Below are 22,763 nucleotides of genomic sequence, written 5' to 3' on the forward strand. Positions count from 1 at the left end.
TGTAACAAATGAAAAACAGCTATTTGCTGTGGGGGCTCAATGGCTCAGCTAAAGGTTATGTTTATCCTACCACAAGGCCTTTCATTCTGGAGTGTCTGAGTGCATGCTTTATAAACACGGCCATTATGCCTTTTTTCATCTACAGAATGAATTAATTAGGCAACAAAATACGGATATTATATTAAGGCAGTTTAAAGACGATAATCATTTATAACTTATCACTACCAACGATTCAGATGTTACAGAAAGATCACCTTTCAGACTAGGCAGTGAGACGGACTTTAAAATTTAAGTATCTGGTCAAGGCAAGAATCAAGAACTGCCCTTAGCACTGTCTAGGGTGCCCATAAAAACAGTACTTTGCTCAGATAACCAATTTGTTCCATTATGATGACAGAACTATGTGCTGGGCTGGCTGAAGGATTGGGGGTGGTCAGTGAAATGATTTGTTGGGGCACCTCACGCTTCACTGACTTATTTTATTTTTAAAAGGTATGAAGCATTGGGGGGGGGGGCTGGGGAGGGAGGCAGTGCTGCAAGGGGAGGAGAGGAAGGGAGGATGTCTATCTTCAGGCTACCACTAGCCTCCTGCTGCAGAATTAGAGCCCAGCTGCTATGCCAGTGTCCGTCCATAAAGTCCTCCAAAAGAGGGGGATATGGGTGCTACTATGCCTTCTGCCACCAGGCTTTGGAGCTGTGCTCCAGCTCCACTCCAGCTCCAGGCAAAAACCTGCAGCTCCACTGCTCCGGGCTCCGCTCCAAAGCCCTGTCTGCTACTCAAGGGACAACTGTGCATTTTATGAGGTAGGTAAGAATTAAATTAAGGCTATGTCTATCCTTGTGGCGGCATGCGTAGCTACACGCTACAGTGAAAGGCGGGCTATGTCCACCCTTGTCTACTTAGACTACTAGAGAGAGAAGGTGGGTGAGGAAATATCTTTTATGGGATCAACTTCTGTTGGAGAGAGAGACAAGCGTTTGAACTCCACAAAGCTCTTCTTCAGGTCACCTCACCCACACTGTCCCTCTCATATCCTGGGACCAACATGGCTACAACAACACTTGTACTACTGAGAGCCCCATCTTGTCGCCAGAGGCTACAACAGCTGCTCACCAGAGGACATGGCTTGCCATCAGACAACAGGGAGTATTTGATGGGATAGTATTCTTACCTATTGTCTCTCTGAAAGATGCTTTCCAGCCTCCAGCTACTTCAAAGAAATCAGTCTTAAACACCAGGAGCAAGTCATTGCTGGAGCTCTTAAGAGTTGGAGGAGGTTCTGAGCCGCAGAATTTGCCAAGGAGTGGAGCGTAGATGTTTGAGCCATCATATACAGCCACATAATCTTTGTAACAAGAGGAGGAAGCTTCAAGGTGGAAGGCATTGAATCTGTAAGATACAATGTAGGGGGTTACATTATCGCAGTTTTGTTTTTATTCAGATGTTGGGTGGTTTTTGGTGCTTGTGGAAATGACGTATTAATAGTAATGGCCAGAGCCAAGCATAGGGTGGGTGAGTGAATTTGACACTAATTGGTTTTCGAGGGTATAGAATATGGGGCGGGGGACACACCTCCTTCTGGTTTGTAAATCTAGCACTGTAAAAATGTTTGGAAACAAAACATTTTGGGCTGAACAAAGCGTTTCCTTTGACCCCGATGGACTTTTTCGATTCACCAAAGATTCCAAAAGATTTCAGACATGATTCGAACCCAAACTGATTTTCTTCCAGAACTGCTATCAAATTGAAAAATCAGTTTTTCACCCAGGAATAAGCATGGGCAGGTGCCCTTCAGGAAAGAGAGTTTAAAAAAAAATTAGATATTATGGACCCCATTTCTGTCCAGGCCAGTTATGCTCACAAGACAAGCTTGAAGTGAAACTTGATAACACAGCATGCATCAACATGGGTATCTTCATTTCCAGGAACTATGCAGATTTTGCATATTCTTTGAGAACCAGTATCCTCACTCATTTATGCAAACAGCCAAACCAACCATCAGTTTCTGTGGGCACTTTGGATTACATGTAATGCAGAATCAGCCCCCAAGCCAGCATGCTACTTAGCAGGGCAAATGTATTCTATTCATACTCAGCCTTTTCATAATTCCTTCCTCTCTCAATGCTATAAATTAAGCTTTAATATCATTAAAACACAAGAATTATTTTGTTTCGGAAGTTTTAAACTGCAATATTTAGTGGCTGTTACATCTTTTTTAAATTATGCCATTTCTGGGAAGGGAATATTATCTGGGGTGTAAGGAAATAAGGTCACTAGTTTCCAAAAGAGGATTTTAATTTACATTATTCATAAGCTCATAACTACTCCAAAGCAGCTAATTGGTGAAGTTTGGCTCAGTGAGTGAATATGATGATTTAGTCCCTTTGCAAGCCACAGTGGGAAGCTAAAATTACAGTGATATCTTGCTAATAATAATTAACTGACAGTTTGTAAAACAAACAGTTTTCAACAAGTTTGTTTTTTATGGGGATAATAAGGTCTGCTTTAGTGCTTTACATGGACATTTCTTTGTTCCACTTCAAGTTCTCTATTGGAAAAGAGAATATATAATGACTCTCTTTACCAGAATACTTTTTTAAAAATCAGAACCAGAGACCTTTCTGTCCCTCTTAATGAGACGCTGAACTTGGATTACATACTTGAGTGCCACGACTTTGTTGTTTCCAACTGTAATGTGGTATGAGCAGTTCATATTGTTGTGATAATCAGTAAATGAATGGGCAGGGCTGCTGACTGTGCCAGAGGAACCATTGAAAAGGCCACCACAAGCTGCAATGAAAGCAAAAAGAGGAAGCAGAGATCAGTTAATATCTGAATATAAACCAGATGCCAAATGTGAGAGTATCGTGAAGTAAGGGGGATAATTTTACTATCCAGATACAGGCAAGACAAGATCCTCGCCATGCTAAGCAGAGTTGATTGTGGAAGTTTATACCACCCTGAAATGTAAAATGAACTCTTATGATTTTGGCAGTATCCTAGTGACACAGTTGTATTTATCTGCTATATTTCCCCCCACTGTTACCATGCTTGTGCAATAACAGACAGGCAAAATCCTGACCCTGTCTTATAAGACATGAAGGAAGGAAGGGATAAGCACCATGAACCTATATAAGCTGGTTGTGAACCAGGTGCATCTTCAGGAATGGGTCTGCACCTGCTCTGCAATAGCTTTTGTGTTGCTACTTGGTGGCTAGAGAATTTGGGAAATGGGTGTATTCTTTGTTCCTTTGAACTCCGTGGGAGTTTTACCATTAACTTAAATGGGGTCAGGATTTCACTCCATCTCCTCTTAGATAGTCCCTGCCCCTATTCATACCTTCACTATCTCCTTCCTGCTGGAGCTGAGGGATTGTTGTGGAGTAGTGAATCCCACTCAGCTCTAGAAGGGTGGGGAGGGGAGGAACAATACCAGTCACTGTGGGGTTATTTCCTTTACCTCCTCTCCCCTTGGGATTCTTCAGCTGGTTGGGGGTGGGAAAGAAATCCCTAAGCTACACATTTCATCCAGTGTCTCCCCAGTTGTCAGGCAGCTGGGAGGAATCTGCCCTCTCCCTTCTGCTGAGGCATTGCATTAATTCAGTACTACCTCTGACATCGGCTCCCTATCCGGCAGTGGGTGGAGTCACAGACTGTGCTGTTGGGGAGGGGCTATGACTGGGTGGTTCTGTACATGCAACCAAGCTGCTTCAGAACAGGGTGAACTTAAGCATCTGCAACAGTGGGATGAAGGTGCTCCTGTGAATTTCACACCACAGATGCTGCTAAGGTCAGGATGTGGCCTGATGTTTGTTCCCAACGTCACTGCTTGAGGGAACAAATCCTGTGCAAAACCAGCTGAAACCCTCACTGCCTACTCATGCTCTTTATTTTATAATCTTAACATGGCCCTGGCTTCCCTATGCCCTGCCGACAAATAGCCCAAACCCACACACAGCTTCTCAAGTTCTAAAGGACTAGCCATTGCCCCAGGCAGCCACCACCTTCACAAAGCCAAGCCCATGAATGCACAGCCCTTCGTTCCACATTCACAGCTCAGGTAGGGGGGCTGCTGAACACTGTACACTGGAACTTTGACAAATAAGAGACAAAAGCTAAGTGAATTAAAAAGCAGCATTCATGCTAGGCAAGCAGAGGAAAGCCTTTTCATTTCTCTTTCAGCAAACAATACACTAGAAGGAAGAGGAATGTTAATTGCTAGAATCTGCGTTGTACGGAGCAACAAGCTAATAAGGCCATAGTTATACTTCTCAAATGTCAGAAGTCACAAGTTGCATAGCCACAGCCAACTTGAGTGAGTTATGAAGGTCTTTTCATGAGTAAATTTACACTGTCATCCTTCAGCGCCATTCTGTCTAGCCTGTGGCTACTGGGGCGATTCATTTTAAACAAAACTACTTCACTTTATACATTTTGTTGTGGCTCTTGTTCAGAGGAGGAAGGTAATGAGGGAAATTTCACAGCTGTTAACAGCACGCTCTTACATGTGCTTTGCTGGTGCAAATGAAATCGTTTTTCAAAAACCAGATGATAGTTCAATTTATCTTGAAAATAGAATCAGTTAGGATTTATTATATTGGTGCAGTAGGGAGAACTTCCTATATTCATTTCTCTTTCCTAATACCCACTTCCTATTTAAAAGAAATTGAGATCTGATGTGAATCATGACATGTATTTGTGGAGTATGTACATACTGCTCACTCCCAGGCCCTACTCCTAAAAACCCTCTTTGCAGAGAATATGGGGAATGTGAACTCTGCCCTTCTGAGGGAAACCCACAGCAAGGCAAAATGGCTCCTCTCCAGTGTTGCACTTGCTGTCCCCTATATGGACATGCAGAAGAGGCAGCCGACATTCACTCACTCAAATTTGACTACTTTTACCCACCAAAGCGGATTGCTGTGGCTACTCACGGATTATTCTGTATGTTGCCAGGAATCCAAGGCCTACTATATGAGAGTCAGTGTAGAAGTTGAGGAGCATAGACCCAAAGGAACTGACAGGCCTCGGGATTTCAGTACCACACATTGTGGTGACCGGGTAGGGAGTTACCCTGGTACCTCTGAAAATTTTCACTCCATCATAAGCACAAGTTCCAGTGGAGAGTGCCTGGGCTGAAAAGGATGTGAAATGCAGAAGTGTTAGCAGAATACATTCAATGGAACTTATTGAGTATTACATATACATATACTTCACAAAGTACTATAATAATAATAAATGTACACTTTCCATCCAAGGATCTCAAAGCACTTCACATGGTGGCTTACTCCTTATAACTCCTTAACTCCCTGTGAAATAAGTATAATTTTTAACATATGAGGAAATTGAGGCACCAAGAGGATAAGCAACTTCCCAAGGAGGCACAAATCAATTGCAGCAAATTTAAACGTCCCAAGTTTCCAGGGTGTACACAATGGGATTAACTCCTTGTGACAGGGTGCTGGGCAAAGGGTGGCAGATTCAGCCCTCTGTCATACCTGCTCCTCGTTAGGGGGAACAAATTAGAGTGGGCTGGAGATAACCTGGCCCTAATTGGGGAGGTGGAGACAGCTGCTACCTAATTAGTCTGGGGCTGCATAAAAGCCTCAGGGAAAGGAAGCCAGGAGAGAGCAGGAGGAAAGGGAAAAGGCAGGGAATGGAAGCAGGGTTGTAGTACTCCCCTTCCTCCTGATGGTGAAGGGTTACTGATACATGGTGAAACAGTGATGGGAACAAGCCTGAGAATAAAGTGCACCAGTGGTTACTAAACCCAGGGTCTCGGCGTGACTTTGTGAACCTGGCAGAAGCCAAAGGGGCCCTACTTCATTTTGCTACACGTGGGAGCTTGTTCAGGATCTCCTGTGCCAGCTGCAAGTGTTTGGTAGCCCGGAGATGGCGGAGACCCTGCAATGGCTGGTCAAGCAGCAGGAGGAGGTGCAGAAGACAATGCAAAGTTTTCAGCAAGCCTACCAGCTGGATAGACAGGCCTTTCTCACCTGGGAGGCAGAACAGCAGAAGAGCCTGCAGGGCTTCATTCAGAAGCAGGCCAGCATCCAATAGCAGTTCCTGCAGAAAGTGGTCAGTCCCATGGGAGCGGATGGCGTTCGGGCGCCAGGCCTAGGACTATGTAAAATGGGCCTGACAGATGACCCTGACACCTTCCTAGGCACATTTGAGTGGGTAGCTACTGGGGCTGGATAGGACAGGGCAACCTGGGCCCTGTGACTGGCTCCCTACTTAGCTGGCGAAGCTCAGTGGCCTACATGGCCCTAAGTGAAGAGCAGGCCAGGAATTATGAAGTAGTGAAGGCAGCCATCCTGGATTGGGTGGGGCTGTCAGTGTAGAAGCACTGCCAGAAGTTCTGGGCAGTGAGGTGGACGGGCTGTTGCGGCCCCGGTCATTTGCCTCAAAGTTAATGGACTAGGCCACCTGCTGGCTGAGACCAGATGCCCAGACAGTGCGGGAGATCATGGATACGCTTGTCCTAGAACAATTCTTACAGGGCCTCCCCAAGAACATAAAGGTGTGGGTGACGAGGCACCAACTGAATATGGTTGAGGCAGCTGTAAAAACTTACAGAGGAGTACATGGAGGCGGACTTCCCCAGGAAGGAGGGATGGCCGAGCAGGGACGTGGAGACTGGGAGAAGGCCCAGAGAAACCCCTCCTGGGAAGGGCCTGGAAAACAAATGGGAGGACAACCGAGGGGTTCCCCCGTGGTCCCGACCAAAGGTCTGCTGGCAATGTGGATGACCAGGATACAAGAAGGGGGACTGCCCACACATGGATTGTGGGTGGGTGGAGTTTTGTGGCTGGGCAAACGCTGGAGGGCAGGGAAAGGGGCAGAAGCCGTCCACCATTCCAGTGATGATGGGGAGGAAACCCCAGCGAGACCTGGTGGACTCAGCCTCAGCCTGCTCTCTGATACAAAGGAAGCTGGTGAGGCTGCACTGGTGGATTCCCAGTGTGAAGATAGATATAGAATGTGCCCACAGGGATCAGAGGCAATACCCTATTGCCCAGGTGCCCCTTGAGATTCAGGGCTGGTTTAAGTGACAACAGGTCAGGGTAAGTAAAGGGCCTGCCTTATCCTGTGGTAGTGGGTACAGACTAGGGTCCCTTCCCAGGAGGGAAGATGGGCAGAGGGAGAAAGTCCAAGATAGGGAAAGAGAGAGATTCCTCGAACAAGGGGCTAGAGATCCCCCAAGCACAAAACCCCTAGACAATGCAGTGGAGCTCAGGTAGAGCAAGGTCTTGAACTGTGGTCCCTCCAACAGCCCAGGTGAATAGCCTAACCACAAGGCTATCAGCTTTTTTGGGATGTGGGTCTCCCACAGGCTCCCTGCCTGCCCTGGCTCCGTGTGGCTCCCGGAAGTGGTCGGTATGGCCGACTCCTAGGCGCAGGGAACCATGGCCAATGGGAGCACCTGCAGGCACGGGCAGCATGCAGAGTCCTCTGGCCCCTCCACCTAGGAGCCAGACATGCTGTCGGCTTCCGGGAGCCGCCTGAGGTAAGCGCTGCCCAGCTGGAACCTGCACCCTGACCTCCCTGCCACACTCCAACCCCCTGCCCCAGGTCGGAACCCCCTCCCAAACTCCCTCCTGGAGCCCACACCCCTTCCTGAACCCCAACTCCCTGCCCGAGCCCTGAGCCCCCTCCCACATTCTGAAACTCTCATCCCTGGCCCCACCCCAGAGCCTACACCTCCAGCCCGAGCCATTACCCCCTCCCACACCCCAAGCCCCTGCCCCACCCTGGTGAAAGTGAGTGAGGGTGGGGGAGAGCGAGCAACAAAGGGAGGGGGGATGGAGTGAGTGGGGGCGGGAGAAGGGGCGGGGCAGGGAGCAGGGCAAGGGTGTTCAGTTTTGTACGATTAGAAAGTTGGCAACCCTAGCCCTAACCACCAGCTTGTTCTGGAGTGAGTCTCTCACAACTTCTCCTGTTCGAGCTGTTTCACGTGGTATAAATAATTAAATATTTATTAGAGCAGAGGCTCAAACCTGGGTCTCCCATATCCCAAGTGAATGGGGTGGTATTAACTCAGATGGGGGAAAATGGGTCAGTAACCCAGTCACTAGTTGCTATTAAACAGTGTTAAATAAGGTTCGAGGCTTGCTATACAGAGACCTCAGCCTACTTAGTACTATGGCAAGCACACCATTAAAAATCCTTTTAACTTTTTTATTAAAGATACAGAAAAGAAGGGACAACAGTTAAAGCATCTGAAATGTAAAGTGTTAAGGCATTAATTTTAATGACTTTTTTCCCCTTTCCCTTTAGCTGAAAAGAGTTTTTTAGATGGGGTGGAGGGAACCCTTGTTGATCGTCTCTTGAATGGTATTAAAGATGTTAATAACTGTCCTTTTGGGTAAAAGAGAAAGTACTTAAGATTTTACTTTTGCTGTTAAAGTCCGACCCCATTTTATGCCAGGTGGAGTTTGTAATTTAGTGGAAGCCAGTAGAGGTGATATTTTCTCTGTCCCTCTCTCTTTAGCTATTGAGAGATTTTAGAAGGAAAATCCCCTTATCTGACAGTCTCTTAGATAGCATCAAAGATGGTAATAACTGTCCCTTTGGAGAAAAAGAGAAGTTAGTTGAGATGGGCTAGAGCCGTTGTTGCTGCTATTGTTCAAGTCCGATCCTGTTTCATCTCAGGTGATATTTGGGATTCAACTGGAATTGGTAGGGGTGGTGATGGCAGCTGGGTCCCTCTCTCTGGCCTGGTCTGGTCAAGACATCCCTTAGGATTAGCATGAAGAAAGTCTGGAAGGCAGCCATGGTGGTGAAGCTCATGCCAGTAGTCTGTCAGTTCTTCCATATTCTCCTCCAAATTTTTTCTTTATGGACCCAGAAAGGGAGTGATGGATGGAATAGTTTATTTCCTAACATCTGATGCATTAATTTCTGGTTTTACTTTTTTTGTTTTTACCAAGCATGATTTCAACATAATTGTTGAATTGTATCAATCTGGCCTTTTTGTTTGGACTAATTTAGTCTGGTTTTCTTGCACCTGTTTATAACATTCATTATTGAAGACAGCTTGACCTATTTTTCCATCAAAATTTGTTTTTATAGGTTATTGTATCATCTTATAAATGTTTATGTATTTTTTACAACTGAGCTCACAATTAGAGTAAATTCACAAGCACAATCATCACAACAGTGCCGTATACACTAGACAATAGAATCAGTCTCTCTGACCCATTGACTATTAAATTCTTTATATAATGGAACAGGAGAAAATGAGACCTATATCCCAAAAGAGCTGATAGCCTTGTGGTTAGGCTAGTTACCTGGGCTGTTGGGGGGACCACAGTTCAAGACCATATTCTACTGGATTCAGAAGTGAGCACTGAACCTTGGTCTCCTATATCCGTTATGAATCACTCTCCTGTGTTTGAGGGGGGGAGGGATAGCTCAGTGGTTTGAGCATTGATCTGCTAAACCCAGGGTTGTGAGTTCAATCCTTGAGGGGGCCACTTAGAGATCTAGGGCAAAATCAGTACTTGGTCCTGCTAGTGAAGGCAGGGGGCTGGAGTTGATGACCTTTCAAGGTCCCTTCCAGTTCTAGGAGATAGGATATCTTCATTATTTAAAAAAAAAAAGTTGTTCTACTTTATAGAAATTAAAAACAAATGTAGAAGAAGCAGACAGCTTGTACATGTTAACTAATTAAAAACAAACAAAACCCCAAACTGACCCCCCTATACCTCACCCAGACAGCTGGGATGCTGTAGAATAGGATAAAACAAACCGCATATAAATGCAATATCATGCTCTTAAAAACAAATGAGGATAAGGGGCAATTTTTTTTAAAAAGGGAAGACTCAGGGAGAAGGCAATTCAATGGTCAATCTAGAAACACTTTGGGGAAAAGAATAGTTCTAAGGTGCTTTTTTAAAAGGGAAGGCTGAAATGAAAAAGATTCCAGGGAAAATGAGTTTCATACAATAAGTCCTGTCGCAACATAATTATGATGGACTGTGCCGATTTCAGATGTAATGGTGGAAAGAGTAAGTTTGGTGGCCTATGAGCACAGGTACAAGGCTCAGGGATCTAGTCTTGAATGTACAGTAGCCAGAGCCAACATCAGAAGGCACTTCATTACTGAGCATTGTTAGCAGCACTGGTTATCTCTTGATCGCCCTCATGGACACTCATCCTCTTCCTTACTCTCCTCCTTAACCTCTCACTCTCCTCTGGCTTTTCCCACTCACAATATAAACATGCTTTAGTCTCTTCCGTTTTAAAAAACACACTTTGACCCCACTTGCCTCTCCAAATACTGCCCCATCTCCTGTCTCCCTTTTGTCTTCAAGCTCACTGAATACTGGCCCTTTAACCAAGGGGGTCAGAAGATGCCATCCCAGGAATGCTGGAAGAAAAGGCCTGAGAAATGGCTGAAGCCAGTGTGGGAAGAAAGGAAACAGCCCCAGGAATTAGTAGCTAGGGGAAAACCCAGATCACTGTCTCTTTAAGGGGCTGAAACCAGCATCCCTGTAGTGCAAGGTGAGGCAGGACTCCTCTCTCTCCCAGCCAACCATGATGAACCCTGGGAAGGAGGGCAGTATAAATGCTGCCTTCTGTCGCTTATAACAGGGAGATGCTAGCAGGAGGAGGAAGTCTGCCTGCTGATCTCTCCAGGATAAAAGGGCTGAGTGGGAAACAAGGGCCAGCTGGAGAGAAGCAGGCTAAGGCTTGCAGCTGGCAGGAATTTGAACCTAGCCCTAGAAGGTGGGCCAGTCAACTCTTGATCTCAGGAAGGAGAAACTCCTTATGCTTTACCCCAGATCTGAGAGGAGGGCTGTGGACTCCTGACCCCAGGGAATTATTTGTGACCCAGCCCCAGGAGGAGGGCCTCTGGTTCGTAGACAGAGACAGCCAGAGCAAGGAAGCCTACCCGAACCTTCCCATCAACCCTGGAGGTCTTTGGACTACAGAGGTTTGAGAAGAGGGAAACTGAGGAAGAGGTTCCTGTAGAGCCACCTCCAACTATGAGGGGCACCCTGGAGGGAGCAACCCTATTACAGACATGGTGCCTGGAGTTCACATCCTCCAGTTCCAGCCTAGCCCCTACCCTATCTGGTTCCTGTCCAGTATCCTTCACTGAAACTTTTTGCCAAAGTCTCTGAGACCTCTTCCTAGCCCAAGCTCAAATCCACTACTCCATCCTCATCCTCCTTGACCTGCTGGACACCTTTGACACAGCTGACCATGCTCCTCTTCTTGAAATGTGTGTGCCCTTGTTGCCAAGAAGTCTAACGGCATTCTGGGCTGTATAAGTAGGGGCACTGCCAGCAGATCGAGGGACGTGATCGTTCCCCTCTACTCAACATTGGTGAGGCCTCATCTGGAGTACTGTGTCCAGTTTTGGGCCCCACACTACAAGAAGGATGTGAAAAAATTGGAAAGAGTCCAGCGGAGGGCAACAAAACTGATGAGGGGGCTGAAGCACATGACTTATGAGGAGAGGCTGAGGGAACTGGGATTGTTTAGTCTGCAGAAGAGAAGAATGAGGTGGGATGTGATAGCTGCTTTCAACTACCTGAAAGGGGGTTCCAAAGAGGATGGAGCTAGACCGTTCTCAGTGGTACCTGATGACAGAACAAGGAGTAATGGTCTCAAGTTGCAGTTGTGGGGGTTTAGGTTGGATATTAGGAAAAGCTTTTTCACTAGGAGGGTGGTGAAGCACTGGAATGGGTTACCTAGGGAGGTGGTGGAATCTCCTTCCTTAGAGGTTTTTAAGGTCAGGCTTGACAAAGCCCGGGCTGGGATGATTTAGTTGGGAATTGGTCCTGCTTTGAGCAGGAGGTTGGACAAGATGACCTTCTGAGGTCCCTTCCAACCCTGTTATTCTATGATTCTATGATTCTATGAAATGTTGTCTCCCTTGGTTTCCGTAACTCTTCCTTCTTCTAATTCTCCTCCTACTTCTTTAATCGCTTCTTCAGTGTGTCCTTCAGAGGACTTCCTCATCACCCTCCAGATATCCATGCGGGGGGGTCAACAGAGATCTGTCTTTGGTCTACTTCTCTTCTCCCTCTATACCTTATCTCTGCCTAATCTCATCCACAAGCACAAATTCAACTATGTGGATGATTCACAAATCAGCCTCTCTGTTCCAGACCTGTCTCCTGATCAAAGGAAAATCTTAGCCTCTTTCTCTGACATCCAGGGCCGGCTCCAGGCACCAGCCGAGCAAGCTTGTGCTTGGGGCAGCAGATTCTACGGGGTGGCATTCCGCCCAATCCTAGGGCAGCACGGCTGCTTTTTTTTGTTTGTTTTTGTTCGCCGATCCGGCCGCCCTATAGGGGGTGGCGGCGCGGAGGAGGGGAGTGCCCTGCTGGGAGCGGGCTGCGCGCTCCGTCTGCCCCAGCCGGTGCCAGGTCTGTAGCAAGCCCGGCAGGGCAGCCCACGTCCTTCCCTCCCTGCTGACCGGAGCGGTGCGGAGCCCTCCCGGTAGGCAGCGCAGCGGTCAGGGCCGCATAGCAAGCGCCCCGCTGAAGCCCTGGCCGCCCCCCTTCTCTCTCTCCCCCAGCTAGCCAGGGCACGTCTGCAGCGCAGGGAGTCCCCCTGCACCCTGGCTCTGGCCGCCCCACACTTTTTTTTTTTTTTTTCCCTCCTTTGCCCCCCTGGCCGCCCCCCTTTTTTTTTTTTTTTTTTTTTTTGCTTGGGGCAGCAAAAAAGCCAGAGCCGGCCCTGCTGACATCTCCTTGTGGATGTCTAGCCACCAGCTCAAGCTCAACATGGCTAGAATGGAGCTCTTAATCTCTTGCCCCCCCCACCACTTCTTTCTTGATCATGGTGGACAACACACCACCACCATCCTTCCTGTCACTCAGGCCTGTGACCCAGACATCATCCTTGACTCAAACCTCTCCCTAGGTGCTCATATCCACACTACATATAAATCCTGCTGATTCTTTCTGCATAAGGTCTTTAAGATACAGTTTTTCCTATCCATCCACACACCTGAAACTTATCCAGGCTCTCATCATCTCGTGTCTCATTTACTGCAACATCCTTTTCTCTGGCCTGGAAAAGTACAGTCTTGCCCCCTCCTATCCATTCAGAATTCTGCCATAAAGATCATCTTCCTACCAGCAGTTCTCAAACTTCATTGCACCGCAACCCCCTTCTGACAACAAAAATTACCACATGACCCAGGCTGGCGTAGGGCTGGGGCCTGAGCCCTGCCACCCCAGGTGGAGGGGTGGGGCCAGATACCAAGCCCCACCAGCTTGGGCTGAAGCCCTTGGGCTTCGGCCTCAGCCCTGGGCTCCAGCAAGTTTTAAGGCTGGCCCTGGTGGCTAAACCCATTGGTTTGAGGATTTCACCCCCCTCTCTTTGCATCTGTCCACCAACTCCCTCTTCTCCATTACATCAAACATAAGCTACTTGTCTTTTTCACTGCCTATTCCCACCCTGCCTATCATCACTCATTGACTCCTGTCTCCATTGTCCAATTATTAATTGTTCAAACAAGCACCTGTAGGCTCTCCCCCATGATGCTCTTCATGCTTGGAAGGAGCTTCTCATAATTATTTACAAAACTAAATCATTATCCTCTTGAAAACTCTCCTCTGAGACCCCAGCCTAGTGTGCTGACCAGTATTGTTTCCTGGCACTCCCCATTGGTCTGTCTATATCTGTCTCTTGTCTTATACTTAGACTGTAAGTTCTCTGAGGCAAGGACCATCTTTGTGTTCTGTGTTTGTACAGCACCTAGCACAATGGGGTTCTGATCCATAATTGGGGCTCCTATGCATTGTTGTTGCTATTATTATAATACAGAATTCTACTCCATTACTAATAAACTAGCCAATTCAAACCAAAGAGCAGAGGGGCTATTTCAAAAGTGAATAATTACAACAGTCTTTTAAAAATCTCTTCTTTCAAAATAAGATATTGCAAAATGTATTTTCTGAAGTGCCTTGTAATAATTGAGAAAACAAATGTGGAAGATTCCAAAATGGACCAGCAACCTTTTTACATATTGCAAAATTATAACTTCAGCATTTAAGATTAAAAAAACAACAAGAAACAAGCCAATAAATAATTGTTTGGGATGACATGATGAGACAGTGTGGTTGCTTTGTCTAGAAAGAGATCCACATAGTCTAACAAAATTAGATTAAATGTTGTAGGAACTTTCTCCCACTTATTTTATATGATTTCAACAAAGTATTCATGGTACTCAGAATTCCCTGGAAGACTGCCTGATACCTGGAGAGAATTAACGTGTTTTAGCACTCTAATACTATGCTATCAAATGCTACCATTAAGGATATATTTAAAAGAAGGTTCTATTTGTATAAGGATTGCAAACAAAAGGTTGGATCTGAGTAACTACCTTTAGATAATTCCATTGTTTATGGAGAAGGATTCTTACCTATTTTCAATAATTTAAAGTAGCCCAGACCTACAAGCCCAGATGCAGGAAAAGAGTAGAGAGAATATGCATCTTCTATAGAATATAGTATCTGTGTGCCACTGGCACCAAGCAGACAAATGCACAAAAAACTTTGTGCTTGACATTAAATAAAATAGCAAAGGGAAACAAGAATAAAAGAAGCTAATAGTAGACAATGAAATTTCACTAATCAGACTAGAGTAAAAATGAGGCTCTGTAACCAGATTGGCTCTATCACACAGATGTAGTTTAGGATGAAGAGAGTGAGTGGAGAATAGCACAGACTCCTAGCTACCAAGAAGAAATACTGGTTAGTGCTATCATGTTTTGATCATGAAATTGACACACATTTCCATCCAATGCAATCCCATTTGGGTGTCCTTCCCCTTCTCTTTGATTGCTTTATTGCTTACGATGACAGGCTGAACAGGAACCTGGCAAACCTTCTTTACAGGAAACTTATTCAGATTCCAAGTCCAAACACTGAAAATTGCTATGGCCTGAGTTGGTCATTTGGAAATTCTTCTACCAAAGGATCCCTTGTAGTCAGTATTGTCTCTTCACCTCCTATGCAATATCAGAAAACACACTACTTCTTCCATAGAAATCTATGATTTTATCTAATGAAAAGATCTTATTTGCTGGTAGGACATGTGTGTTATTCCACTCTACCCTATTGCCTCCTACTCTATGGTTCTCCGAAAAGAGATATTTCGACAGATTAAAGTAAATGAGATGTGTGCTTTACAGGCACTAGTTTGAAAACTGTCTCCTTAGATTCAGTTCTCCAATAAAATATTTCACTATGTTAAAACAAGTTTTGTTTCCAATGGTGAAATAGCTAATAAGTTACAATGATTAAAATCTATCTAAACTTTAAGTACCCAATCAGGAACATCTGAACTGTGTGTGTAAAATGGGTTTAATGGGCCAAATTCAGCTAGACTCCATTGAGTCCAATATAATTGGGAATGCTTATGCCAGAACTGAATTTAACCTGCATCTGTAAAAGAGAACTGAGGACCTGATCCTGCAAACCCTTAGGCACATGATTAATTTTACATGTGAGCAGTCCCATTGTTCAGTGGGACTACTTGTGCATAAATGTAAGCATGTGCTGAAGAGATTGCAAAATCAGGGGCTACAATTCTTCTTTCATTTTAAATTTAAACACAGGCAATGTTACTCTGCTATTAGAAGGCGATCAAAGTTACATTATATTGTTAAGATCCTTGTGAAAACAAATTTATAAACAGCTTCTGGTCGTTGACAAACTTCCTCTTTTACCACCAGATGTTCTCTTGCTCATATCCTAATTTCTTGCCTTCAAATGACTCAGGATTTTGTATTTGTGTACACTGATAAAGATAACAACAAAGCAAATCAGACCTGCAGTAAAGTGACCCAAATAAATATTTGACATGTATAGTTTATCACAAGGTCTATATTACTTATCTCTTTACCTCAAGTTTTTAATCAATATTGATTGCAAGTATATTTTCTGAATGCCTTTTTATACAAAAAACCTTCAAATTGAATATATATTTTAATTTGATCTAAATGTTCCAATACCCTTAAAGACAAATTATAATTTAAGCAAATGCTGAAGCTGAATATTTCACTGGAGGGGAAAAAAACTAATATAATCAAAGATGTGGAAATGGACGGCATTTGGTTTTAATGTTTCAATTTTTTTCAGAAGGACCAGGATTTGTTTTTACTACAGGTAATCATTTAAATGTTTGTTTGCTTCTATTTTGATGAGCTCTTCCCCTATTTCACAAAGTATTAGGTTATATTTGAACTGGAGATGAGCAAACTATTTTAGACAAAGACCACAGCTGAGCCAAATCTTTGCCCCAAACTCAAATTTTAAAAAGAGCTCAATTTTTTTTGAGGTCCAAAATAATTCCAAAACATTTTTTAAAAAGCAAAATTTGTTCACCTCCTAACTTCATGGTTTCAGCCAAAAGCAGAAGTACAGTAGAAAGCAGATTATCCAAACCACCCTATATAACAGCTTGTTCAAATGACTCCCAATGATCCAAATTCCAGGTCATCTCAAAGTATGAGGTCTGCGCAAATGGTGTGGCTCAATCAGGATTCTACTGTACTGTGACAAGACTTCTGGGCCGAAATCCTGGGAGTCAATGGGAGTTTTGTCATTGAATTCAATAGGGCCAAGTATTTCTCACCTGGCTAAATTCTGAAGAGACAATATTACTAATTAATAAATAATAGCACCATTTTCTACTTTCATAACACCTTTCACCTGAAGATCACAAAACATTTTACAAACATTAATTAGCTGTGACTATAGCCTTGCACAATAAGTATAACTGTATCCATTTTACAGATGTGGGAAATTGAGGCACAGAACAATTAAGTGTTGTGACTTGGCCAAGGTCACACAGTCAGTGGCAAAACTAGGAACAAAACCCAAAGTTCCTGATTGTCATTTTCATATTCTAACCACTAATTCTTACCAGATTTCCAGCTTCAGATAAGCTTCTACTATTTTGGACATTTTTTCTGAACTGCACCAAACCTCCAAACAAATCAAGTTTGCCAGTAAATAGTTTGCAAAATGGGGTCCTGAATTTAAATAATTATTTTCCATATGGGAGAATAGCTTGACAGTCTGTATAACATACTGGAGATATTTAAAAATCAAGCACTTACATTCCAACTGGAAAGTCTCAAACTGTAGGATGACAAATGACTGAGGTCCCCCATCTATGATATAATTGCAATTCAAGTTGTTGTCATACTGGCTGGGGTAGTTAGGAGAGACAATGCGACCTGCAGGGCCGGTGAAATTTACTCCACATCCTGCAAATAAGAATAACCGTAGTGAGTCTATGTAGCAACATAATGTTTAGTTTCTGTTTTAACAATGACAGAATCAATGAGCACAGGGTAAGACTTTGCCTTGCCCCAATATGAGTTGGGCGAGGAGCAGGTGTAAGGATCTTTTCCCCCTTTCGGGTGCTGGGGAGATGGCCAGGTCCTACAATAGTCCCTGTACAAGAGTAACAATAGTCCCAATGGGAAGCACAGTAACTATTCCTGCCTAGTGTCCCTGAGATTACAAGATAGCTGAAGAGGGACAGGAGTAAGACAGGATCATTGTCCACCCCATTGCCCTCAACCTGCATTGAACAGCAAAGCTGATGAGGCATGGAGAGTGGAACATGATGTACCACCCTGAGTGCCTGGGAGCAGCCTAGCTCTTACATAATGGTTTTCATCAGTAGATCCCAAAGCTTTACCAAGAAGGTCAGTATCATTAGCTCTATTTTATAGATGGGGAAACAGAGGCACAGAGCAACAAAGTGATTGCCCGTCACCCAGCTGGCTACAGGCGGCGCTAGCAATAGAGCCCAGCTCCCTTGGGTCCCAGTCCTGTGCTAATGGAGTGGGTACCAGTAATTTCTTCCAACTCCAAAAGCCTTCCTAACCTGGTGTATTTTTTCTGGCTGTAGGCATGTGAAAATTAACAGACTTAAAATTAAAGAGCTGTTTTCAGCCTATGATCACTGCAAATGAATATTCATATGCTGGTACCAAATTATGAATTATTTACAAAATGGGAAAATATGGGCCATTACCTTCACTCAGAGTTTTGCCACTGGCTCTAATGGGAGCAGGATCTGTCCCTAAGTCAACTGTATGGCAATAACTGACCCCATAAAATGTACCAGATGCAGATCAGTTCTTATGTTATAAGCACAAAAAATCTATTACAATTGTGGATTCTTTTACATTTTGGCTCAGTGTTATAATCGCTTTAACACACATTTTCCTGCTGAATTTAATCTGACTCAAGTGGAGGGAAACTTGTTCATAGAGGGGTTGCTTTGGCAGCTCACCAGAAAAATTAATCTCTTTTTATCAAGACAATACCTCCTACACTTCCAGTTGGTTTTACCCTACTGAAGACTATGCTTTTCTAAAGGCAAAGGAGAGGATATATAAATTAATGCCATTTAAGCCAGTGGGAAATGCAACAATAAAATCAAGGAAGGAGCAGATGCTGAAAGAAGTTCCTCCTGAGAGTAGTTCATATGCAGAGCATGGAATACATTACTAAGGGTAGCAACACAAGCTGTTCTAGTCTTAGACAAAGGAGTCAAAAATATTGGGAAGAAAAGAAATACAAAGGGGTTCCTTCCCCAAGGATCCTAGAACCCTATCTTCCAAATAGCTTGTTTAAAGCTATATTGACCACCTCACTTAGGCCCTCATTCAGTGATGTTCTTAAGCATCTGCCTAACTTCAAGCATATGACTCCATTGACTCCAATAGGATTAGTGACATGCTTAGGTGCATGCTTCAGAGCTTTGCTGAACTAAGGCCTTGAAATAGTGGTAGGTAACAATGTTTGCAGCTAATCCAAAGTGGACTGACTTATAGTGGCCTCCTGGCTTTAAATGTCACTTACTGCTTATGAAAGATGCAGAGAAGCCACGCCCAGGGGTATCCTGAGACTGGAACACTGTAGTTATCGCATTGCTGGGAGCAACAACAGACCCAGGAGCTGTACTTCCACATCCTGTGGCCAGCAAAGCTACTGCTTCTTCATCGTTATTTCCTCTCAGCACCTGACAGATCCAGGATGGGGATGAGTTAGTATTTTCAAACTCCCTGCAGTCAGTGTGAATATATTATTGTGAATTACAGTTTACCTGTCCCTCAAGGAAGTTACAAATATACAAGTATCTTCCACATTACCTAAAAAGCATTAGGATGTGACAGTGTTCCCTCTAATTTTTTATGTCCATGTGTGGAATGAATTTTGTTATGTGCACCAATATGGAGGTGATGTGTGGCAGGGGTGGAGCTGAGGGGTTTGGAGTGTGGGGCAGAGGGATGGAGCGGGGTGGGGGGTGAGGGCTCTGGCTGGGAGTGAAGGCTTTGGGGTGGGGCTGGGGATGAGGGTTTTGGGGTGCAGGATGGGGCTCAGGGCTGGGGAAGAGGGTTGAGGTGCAGGGGGATGAAGGCTCTGGCTGGGGGTGTGGGCTCTGGGGATGAGTGGTTTGGGGTGCAGGCTTCCCCAGGGCTTCAGAGGGGAGAGAAGACTCCTCCCAGCCCTCTCTCACTGCAGCAGCTAGGGTCCAGGTGAGAGGTGCCTATTCCTGTGTGCAGCAGCTCCGGTGGGGCTGTGGGAAGAGCACCTTGCCCTGGCTGCGGCAGCTCTGGTGGGGCGGGGGAGGGCTGGGCTGGGCTGGGGTAGGAGCTCCTCTCCCCGCCTGCATGGCCCTTGATAGCCTGCTACACGGCCAAGCAGCTTAGAGGGAACTTAGGATGTGAGCCAATTTAGCGAAGACCCTGGATATAAAACATTTCACATGCAATAATTCTTACCCTTATTTTATCTTTGCCAATTGAAGTATAAATTAACACCCATGTTTACAATAAATTACTGAATGTACTCTCTCCGCCAATAAGAGTAGACAAGAATTTAGGTTAAGATGCTAGAGTAATATATAGGCTCCAATTCAGAAGCTTCAGATAATTAATATTCGGACTCTCCAGTCCAAAAATAAGTTTGTTCTCCTATTACATTGTATTCATTTGTTTAATGACACGTTCAATTATACAGGAAGTTAAAGCAATGGAATATATGGCATGCATGCCATAAGAAAAGGCATATTAAGGATTAGTATAGTATTTTCTATAAAATACCAAACATACCAGTAAACAATTATAAGTCATTCTTGATGGGGACCACTTCTGAAAGAAATCCTTCTCATACTCCCTCTTCTGGCCTTCACACAACCCCCAACCTCACCAAGTTCATCATCAGAAGCAAGCTCCCCACAGACCAAGACACATCAACTCAAAGTGGCACCAGGCCCTGCCAGAACAAGAGATACAAAATCTGCAGATATATTTCCACTGCTATGATGATCAATACCCTCCACCATCACAGCTTTCAAGATCCCTGGGTCCTACACATGCCTATCATAACATGTGGTGTATCTCATCCAGTGCACTAACTGCCTTGATAACAATGTGGGTGAAGTGAGACAATTACTATACTCTCGAATGAACTCACACAGAAGAATAAGACAAAGACACCATATCACCTGTGGGCAAACACTGTTCACAAAACGATCACTCTATATCTGACTTCTTAGTCTTTGTCCTCAAAGGAAACTGCACAACACTTTCAAAGGATGACACTGGGAGCTTAAATTCATAACTTTGCTAGACGCTAAAAATCATGAACTCAATAAAGACACCAGATTTATGGCTCACTATAACAATCTATAACACACTAACCTTCCTTTGTCCTAAGACTGCAAGGTGTTAACTGCCCAATTCACCCTGAATGATCTCTTTGCCAAGTGTGTTCACTCCTTACACTTAACAATCTGTTCCACCTTGTGTTTACCTGCGACACTAGGAGTACCTTTCCCACACCTGAAGAAGAGCTCTGGGTAAGCTCGAAAGCTTATCTTTCACCAAGAGAAGTTGGTTCAATAAAAGATATTATCTAATCCACCTTGTCTCTCCAATATCCTTGGCCCAACATAGCTACAACAACACTGCAAACAACACTATGAGTAATAATTTTAAGGCTAATTAGGGCCTCAATTCAGGAAAATCATATGCATGCTTAACTTTAAGCACGTAAATCCAACCCATGTCAGGTAAGCACTTAAGCAATGACTTAATTTTAAACACATGTTTAAATCCCATTTAAGTGAATGTGATTTAAGCATATTTGTAAAACCAGACACATGCTTAAAGCTTGAAGTTAAGCAGGTGCTTTAGTTCTTTGCTGAATCATAGAAGTGTAAGACTGGAAGGGACTTCAATAGGTCATCTACAGGAGCGCCGCAAGCTTTTTTGCTGCCCTAGGCAGCGGAAGGTCCCGCCCCCGAAATACCACCCCCGACAGAGGCAGCGGAAGGTCCCGCCCCCAAAATACCGCCGACGACCGGGGCGACCGAAGATCCGGCCGCCGTGGTTGCCGCCCCCCAAATGTTAGCGCCCTAGGCGACCACCTAGGTCGCCTAATGGGTTGCGCCAACCCTGGTCATCTAGTCCAGTCCCCTGCACTCAAGGCAGGACTAAGTAAAAACTAGACCATCCCTGACAGGTGTTTGTCTAACCTGCTCTTAAAAACCTCCAGTGACAGAAATTCCATAACATCCCTAGGCAATTTGTTCCAGTGCTTAACTACCCTGACTATTAGGAAGTTTTTCCTGATGTCCAACCTAAACCTCCCTTGCTGCAATTTAAGCCCATTGCTTCTTGTCCTATCCTCAGAAGTTAAGGAGAGCAATTTTTCACACTCCTCCATGTAACAATCTTTTGTGTACTTGAAAACTGTTATCATGTCCCCCCTTAGTCTTCTCTTCTCCAGACTAAACAAATCCAATGTTTTCCATCTTTCCTCATAGGTCATGTTTTCTAGACCTTTAATCATTTTTTGTTGCTCTTCTCTGGATTTTCTTCAGTTTGTTCACATATTTCCTGAAATGTGGTGCCTAGAACTGGACACAGTACTCCAGTTGAGGCCTAATCAGAGCGGAGTCGTGCGGAAGAATTACTTCTCATGTCTTGCTTACAACACTCTTGCTAATACATCCCAGAATGATGCTTGCTTTTTTTTTTGCAACAGTGTTACACTATTCACTTGTATTAAGCTTGTGATCCACTATAGGGTTACCATATTTGAACTTTCAAAAAAGAGGACACTCCGGGCAGGGGGGGGAGGTGTAGCCCCGCCCCCTAGCCACTCCCTCCCAATTCCCGCCCCCCTGACTGCCCCCCACAGAACCCCCAACCCATCCAACCCTCCCTGCTCCTTGTCCCCTGATCGCCCCTTCCCGGGACCCCTGCCCCTAATCACCCCCCGGGACCCCACCCCTTATCTAAGCCTCCCTTATCTTTGTCCCCAACTGCCCCCTCCTGAGACCCCCCCACCCTACCTGTCCCCTGACTGTTCTGACTCCTATCCACACCCCTGCCCCCGCCAGATCCCCGGGACTCCCACGCCTATCCAACCGCTGCCTGTTCCCTGACTGCCCCCCCCCGAACCCCCAACCCATCTAACCCTCCCTGTCCCCTGACTGCCCCAATCCCTCTCCACACCCCTGCCCCCTGACAGGCCACCCCCAGAACCCCTGACCCATCCAACCCTCCCCCTGCTCCCTGTCCCCTGACTGCCCCAATCCCTCTTCACACACCTGCCCCCTGACAGGCCACCCCCAGAACCCCCACCCCATCCAACCCTCCCCCTGCTCCCTGTCCCCTGACTGCCCCAATCCCCCTCCACACCCCTGCACCCTGACAGGTCCCCCCAGAACCCCCACCCCATCCAACCCTCCCCCT

General features: G+C 45.2%; 1 protein-coding gene across 1 annotated transcript in view; it reads right to left on the bottom strand.

Moving 5' to 3' along the window:
- CUBN (cubilin) overlaps positions 1-22,763 on the bottom strand; it is a 212,563-nt gene that overhangs the window by 22,810 nt on the left and 166,990 nt on the right. The window contains exons 55-59 of the mRNA XM_026649328.1: positions 18,859-19,018; positions 17,097-17,246; positions 4,936-5,136; positions 2,662-2,791; positions 1,173-1,390 (exon numbers count right to left, since the gene is read on the bottom strand). Coding sequence (XP_026505113.1) covers positions 1,173-1,390; positions 2,662-2,791; positions 4,936-5,136; positions 17,097-17,246; positions 18,859-19,018 — 859 coding nt within the window. The remainder of the gene's footprint in view (positions 1-1,172; positions 1,391-2,661; positions 2,792-4,935; positions 5,137-17,096; positions 17,247-18,858; positions 19,019-22,763) is intronic.

The sequence above is a fragment of the Terrapene carolina genome, unplaced genomic scaffold, assembly GCF_002925995.2.
Source record: "Terrapene carolina triunguis isolate 2854851 unplaced genomic scaffold, T_m_triunguis-2.0 Scaffold84, whole genome shotgun sequence".
Classification (NCBI taxonomy): Eukaryota; Metazoa; Chordata; order Testudines; family Emydidae; genus Terrapene; species Terrapene triunguis.